The following is a 6,000-nucleotide window of genomic DNA, read 5'->3' as shown; positions in this document are numbered from 1 at the left end:
AGTGATTCTTCCCGCCATAGAGAGTATTCTTCTTCCAATTAGCCTTTGATTTCTTTTAACTTTTTCCTTTTTATCCCCATTTATTTTCCCAAACCCATATTCAGTCCACCAACATGAAACAAAACTGATTTTATAACCAATAAAGAATCCAAGCTTACAATATTCTTAATCGGATTAACATTATTCGATAAGAAAGAAAAAATGAAATGGATTTATTTTGTGTAATATTCCTGGAAAGACTGTTGTCCGATACTTACAAATTAGCGATGTCCCTGGAAACAAGTGTATTTTCCCAACATTCCCTTTCCTTTCATCAACAAATTTGCTTATATTGATTAACCTTTTTCCTTCATAGGAGCAACATGGATGTTCTCATTGTAGACAATGGGACCTCTGAATTGGGGGGCGGGGATCTAATCCTCGATTCCTCAATTACACCAAGAGGTTCAAAGAAAAGATAACATACTGAAATTCAGCTTTGCTAAGAATACCATTCACTTTAACATTCTCTCACTAGTAGCAATGGCAATGTTCGAGCTAATTAGCAGGTTCTAGTTAAAAACTCGCAAGCGTATTTATTTAAGAATTTTACATGCATAGCAAAACAATACAGACAGATTTCTTGTTGAAGATTAAGTATCACAAGAAGCATGCCTACGTCTCACCATCACATATATCAGAAGGTATGTACACAGAACATGCATCACCTGCATTCTCCAAAACAGAAAAGCGCCTATTCATTTGTAGTATAAGCAGGCAGATAGAGGCGTTGAAGCATTGGAATCTGTAGCCTGTGAGTCACACTCTGCAATGTATCATAGGACACATAATAGATCAACAGTCTGAGAGGAATGTCTCAGAGAAAACAACATTCTCAATTCTGAGGAAAATTGAAGCGTATTGTGATGGTTTTAATTGGTGGTCTGCTGTAATGTAGGCCAAGCAATTTCATTATCGTCAATATAGCCATGAATAAGGAAATCAGTGCAATTCTTTCTGCACCCATGGTTGTAGGGGTTGCGAAATCGCCCATCCGGACCTTGAAGATATCCATAACGTCTGGCATTTGCCAGCTCATTAGTGGTGATATTCTGTGCTATCTGCACAATAAATAAATAAATAGATAAACTCGTATTCCAATCATTAAATCCATTAGGTGAAACCATTTTTCAGAATGATTCTATAATGATGAAATGCCAAGAGAAACAACACCGAGCCAATCTAGAGAGACCAATTATGCAGCAAACATTTTTTATGCACCTCTTTTTTTTTTTTTTTCTTTAATCATAGCCAGATCAAAGAGCTTTATGAAAGGTATAATAGAAAGCTGAAAAAGGGAAAACAATCTTGTCTATTGGCCACGGCCAGGGAAGAAGAGGACCAACTAATCTCTCAAAAGAGAAGGCAAGATCAAATCAAATACATCAAACTGAAACAAAAGCAATAACCATATTGGGAGGCACTCTCTTGATTAGGGCCGTCAACAGACTCCAAGAGTCTGGAATCCAATCCAACATCTGATTTGATTATCCTGGAATCAGATGATTTGTTTACATAATTGGATTGGATTCAGATTTTACAATCTGCATCGAATTAATAATCGGAGCACTAGTTAGAAGAAGTGATTTGTTACAAGTTGAAGAGGCTTGAAGGGCTATGGGTAGACCCAAAAGGACATGGGTAGAAGCAGTAAGAAATGATTTAAGCACTAATAACAGTGGATATAACTTTAAATAGAACAGATTGATAAAACAGGATTCATGTAGCAGACCCTATATAGTTGGGATAAGGCATGGAGGATGACGACGGTGACAAGATTTAACTCCATCCAATCCAATTAAAATCCAAATCAATTTATATTATAATATATAATGATTTTAAATATATAAAATTTATATAATTATATATGAAATATAAAATATAATTTTATATATCATACTATAAATAAATTTATATAATAAATTCAATATTTTATACTGATATTAATTTATTATATATATGTTAAAAAGTAATTAACTTTTTAATTTTTTTCTTTATTTAAAAAAAGAAACAGAGTAGGATTAAATCCGAATCTGATTTGAGTCTGATAGGATTCGAATCCAATATGAGATTTTTAAATTTGATCAGATTTGGATTTGATCAATCCATTTACAGCCCTACTCTCGATGCCTCCTCTAGTTAGGCTCTTTCAGAAAACTTATGTAGTAATTAACAACCCCTACAAAGACATCAAACCATCCTTAAAAGGAAGATCCTAATTTTTACTGTCCTGAATTCATTGTATAATCTTTTGATCCAATCTAAGATGAAGTAGCACACAGAGAAAAGAGAAGAGAAAAAGAAATAAGAGAAGTAGGGGAGAATTAAGAGATCGTGGGATTCAGAATGCAAGTCCCATCTGTGGCAGCAGTTTTAGTTACATGATGGACCACAACTTGAAAGAATAAAAAGACCACCATACCCCTAATAAGTGACTCACTCTAGACTGATAAAAAAACCCCTGTTCACACGCCCTAAATAGAAAACATAAAGAATAGTAACACCTTAGTATTCCACCTCAAGTTGGTGAGTATATCGTTGGACAGTATATGCTCTTTAGGTCCACTGTGATATGTACACTGCTTTTATTATGAATAGACATAATAGTTTCATTTACAATCTCATGTTCACACGCCCTAAATAGAAAACATAAAGAATAGTAACACCTTAGTATTCCACCTCAAGTTGGTGAGTATATCGTTGGACAGTATATGCTCTTTAGGTCCACTGTGATATGTACACTGCTTTTATTATGAATAGACATAATAGTTTCATTTACAATCTCATGTCTTTTTCAGTACATGTTTTTGTGAGAGTCATGGATAAATTGGTTGAGACAAAAATAATCAATATGTAGACAAAATTGTTCTCAACTAGTGGTTGAACATGGGTAGTTCAAGATGGACAAGGTTGTCATATAAGTGCTACCTTATGAGAAGGAGCAGTTAGTCTCAACTACTAGAGCGGAGACTCAAGGGGTAGGCATGGGTGTTTGGGAAACACCAAACTAAACTATTTTCAGATAAATCTTGGACTTTATGATCAAGGTTTTAAAAGGCTAAAGGTGTAATTGAGGCATAATGGCCCAAAAAGGTGAGGCGTAAGCCTCAAAGTTTAAGGAAAAAATTAATTAAAGTTTGTAAATTGATGGAAATAACAGATGATATGCCAAATTAAAATGATAGAAAGTACACATCCATAAACTAGAAATTTATAAGCAACAAATTTCAACATTTAAGCATTAAATAAAATAATAACTAATCAACTAACAATATAAACATTTTACGTTTAATGTAAAAAACCAATTTATAAGAAAGGAAACAACTTAGTTGATTTGATCTATATTATTATTATTGTTGTTGTTGTTGTTGTAATAAAAAATTTGGGACATTACATTTAGAATAATAAGAAAAATCTCACTTGATTTATCCAAAAGAAACCAAAAGCTTGATTAGCCCTTTTTGCATTTAACTCTCTTAAAACACCAGGAAAAACTAATAGAATTTGATTTACCATATTGGTTTTTCTTTTTTACTTTATTTATTTGGCCTATAATTATTGAAGTGTTTTTTCCTATATACTTTGAATTATAAAAAAATATAATTTTTGCATTAAATCATTAAGTAATCATTCATACTAAGGCTTACGCCTTTTTTACTCCTCAGGTTACACCTCATGCCTTGAGGCTTGAGGCTTACACCTCATTCTGACAAAGGCTTATGCCTCACATCAAAGTTGTGAGGCTTAAGCCTTGAGGCAAAATCTGTATGCCTCGCCTCAAGGCGTACGCCTCACGCCTCAAGGCATATGCCTCACACCTCAAGGATTAAGCCTTTTAAAACAATGTTTATGAAGGGATGAGAGATCCATCCTATGGACACCCAAAGATTGCGGAATAATGGGCAAATTTCAAAAATTTATCTCTCCCTTCAACTGGGAATCGTATTCCCTATTTAGAAAATCATATTTTCAAGGATCAATCTTGAACCATAAACTGAACCGGATCTGAACCAAAAGGAGTGGGAGAGGATTATACCTGATACGGAGAAATACTATCTCCGAATGGAGGTGTTCATGTCCAAGGAAGGATCCAAAATCTGCTCCCACTGAAGATGGCACAGTGAAGGATGGAGCAGAATCAACAATGTTCTTCAAAAGAACTTGACCCTTCGCAAGAATCAACTGGATGGCTTGTGAGTACAGCTCCAACCAATCTTTTCCCAAAAGATTGAGATCAAGATCAAATCTTGATTGCTCCCAAGAACTGGAGATCGAACTGAAGGAATGGCAATGGCAGGAAGGTGGCGGCAGGAGAGAATTCGCAGTATGCAGGAAATCTCTCAATCTCTCTTTCTTCAAAGAGAAGAATGCTGTTGATCATATTTAAAAGGCTGCCGCCCCCTTCCCCTTCCCCTTCCCCTTTTATAATCTCAAAGGGATCAGCTCCTAATTAGATTAGGAGTTGCTAATCCAAATCATATTTGGGTTAGAAGTCCCTTAGTGATAAGGGATAATCCTTATCTTATCTGCAGATCAGATCAGCTATCTCCTAATATAATTAGGAGGTTTCCAAATCTAAATCTCATTTAGATCTTGAACTCTCTGAGTGGATAGGGTCTAAGCCCAATCCTTTTAGCTGACCCACTTCAGAATTCGCCCCTTTTAAATGACTGATCAAATCAGCCTAGTTCGAAATGGGCTTAAGGCCCATTTAAGGTTATGTACTCAAAAAGCCTTCCAAACTGCTGCCCAGTTGGGCTTCCTTGTATGGCGTGGGACCCAAGCATTGATCTACACATCAGCCACATGGGTTCAGCCCAGCCTTTGTTACAAGGCCTGGCCGAATGCACTGCTGAAGACAGTGTACCCCCTGAAACCCATCAAATGGGCTCTATGGGCCCAACACTTACACTAAGTGGTCCCTGGGCCAAGCCACCTTGTAACACCCAGGGACTGTGGGCAGATGCAAGATTAGCCCATCAGGTGTTATCCTCAATGGTCTTACACTTAACCTCTCAGCCCATAATGATCATACACTGCCCGACAAGAAAGGACCTCTCCCTCGGCTGCAAGGAACAGTGTTGCACTCTCCACTCATATGGATCCCGGGAATTAAAACCTTCTTGCAAACATTTTAGAAACCATAATATATATACTTTTATATCTTATATAAAATATATTTTGCAAAACAAATCTCAACGGTTGAAATCGGCTGCCGGCAGTCTTGGTTTCCATCAGTGAGAGTGCATCTCCGATCATTACCTTTGTCCGACAAAGGGGCTGATCCTGTCACTATGATCACCCACTCAGATGAATTCTCGGACTATCCCAACATACCCAGGTTTTGACCCCTGCTAAGGATCTCATTGATTGGTACATCAAAGATAGCCCAATCCGACACCTAGTGCAGTATCATAATCGAGTCTAGGGGTCGGGTGTAACTTTCTAGTTTTGCCCATCAATCTCCAAGGTCCAGAGCAATATTGGAAATCTGGTCCAGTTCAAAGATTCAATTAATCCTACACTGTATGTGCCTAGGGTCTCACCCTGGCAGCTGAGACAGGCCACCCCAACCGACTTGGTGGCACCATAGTGTCAGCCTTGTCAGGATAAGTCTCCCCAGACCGACCCACTGGCTGTGAACATTCTAAACTAACACGAGTCTCATTAAGTGTCCAGTTTAAGGGTATTACACAGAAACATACCAAGGGAACATGAATCAAATATGTATCTTTATTCATTTACAATAAACTCATAAAGTGCATCATTCTGATTGAAGCTAAGGGCATACAAAACTGTCTAACAGTTTATGATTAGTGGAACATTCAAGATTGTTGCACTTGATCCTCAGCCTGATAATGGTACTATGTCAGGTTTCAAACTTGTTTGCTTTTGATATGCCAACTAGTGAAGGCCTTCTGGGGTTAATAATTGGTTATGTTGGAGCAAATAAGGATGGGA

General features: G+C 37.0%; 1 protein-coding gene across 3 annotated transcripts in view; it reads right to left on the bottom strand.

Annotated features, from left to right (window-relative positions):
* Nucleotides 1-445: 445 nt before the first annotated feature.
* The window catches only part of LOC104605530 (Ankyrin repeat family protein with DHHC zinc finger domain-containing protein), a 77,860-nt gene continuing 72,305 nt past the window's right edge, over nt 446-6,000 (bottom strand). For all 3 annotated transcript variants that reach the window (XM_010270335.3, XM_010270336.3, XM_088889149.1), the window contains exon 13: nt 446-1,100. In XM_010270335.3, the coding sequence (XP_010268637.1) occupies nt 912-1,100 (189 nt within the window). In that variant the 3' untranslated portion in view covers nt 446-911. The remainder of the gene's footprint in view (nt 1,101-6,000) is intronic.

This window comes from Nelumbo nucifera, chromosome 1 (assembly GCF_055504915.1).
Source record: "Nelumbo nucifera cultivar China Antique chromosome 1, China Antique-T2T, whole genome shotgun sequence".
Lineage (NCBI taxonomy): Eukaryota > Viridiplantae > Streptophyta > Magnoliopsida > Proteales > Nelumbonaceae > Nelumbo > Nelumbo nucifera.
This window is presented reverse-complemented; position numbering and strand designations above follow the sequence as displayed.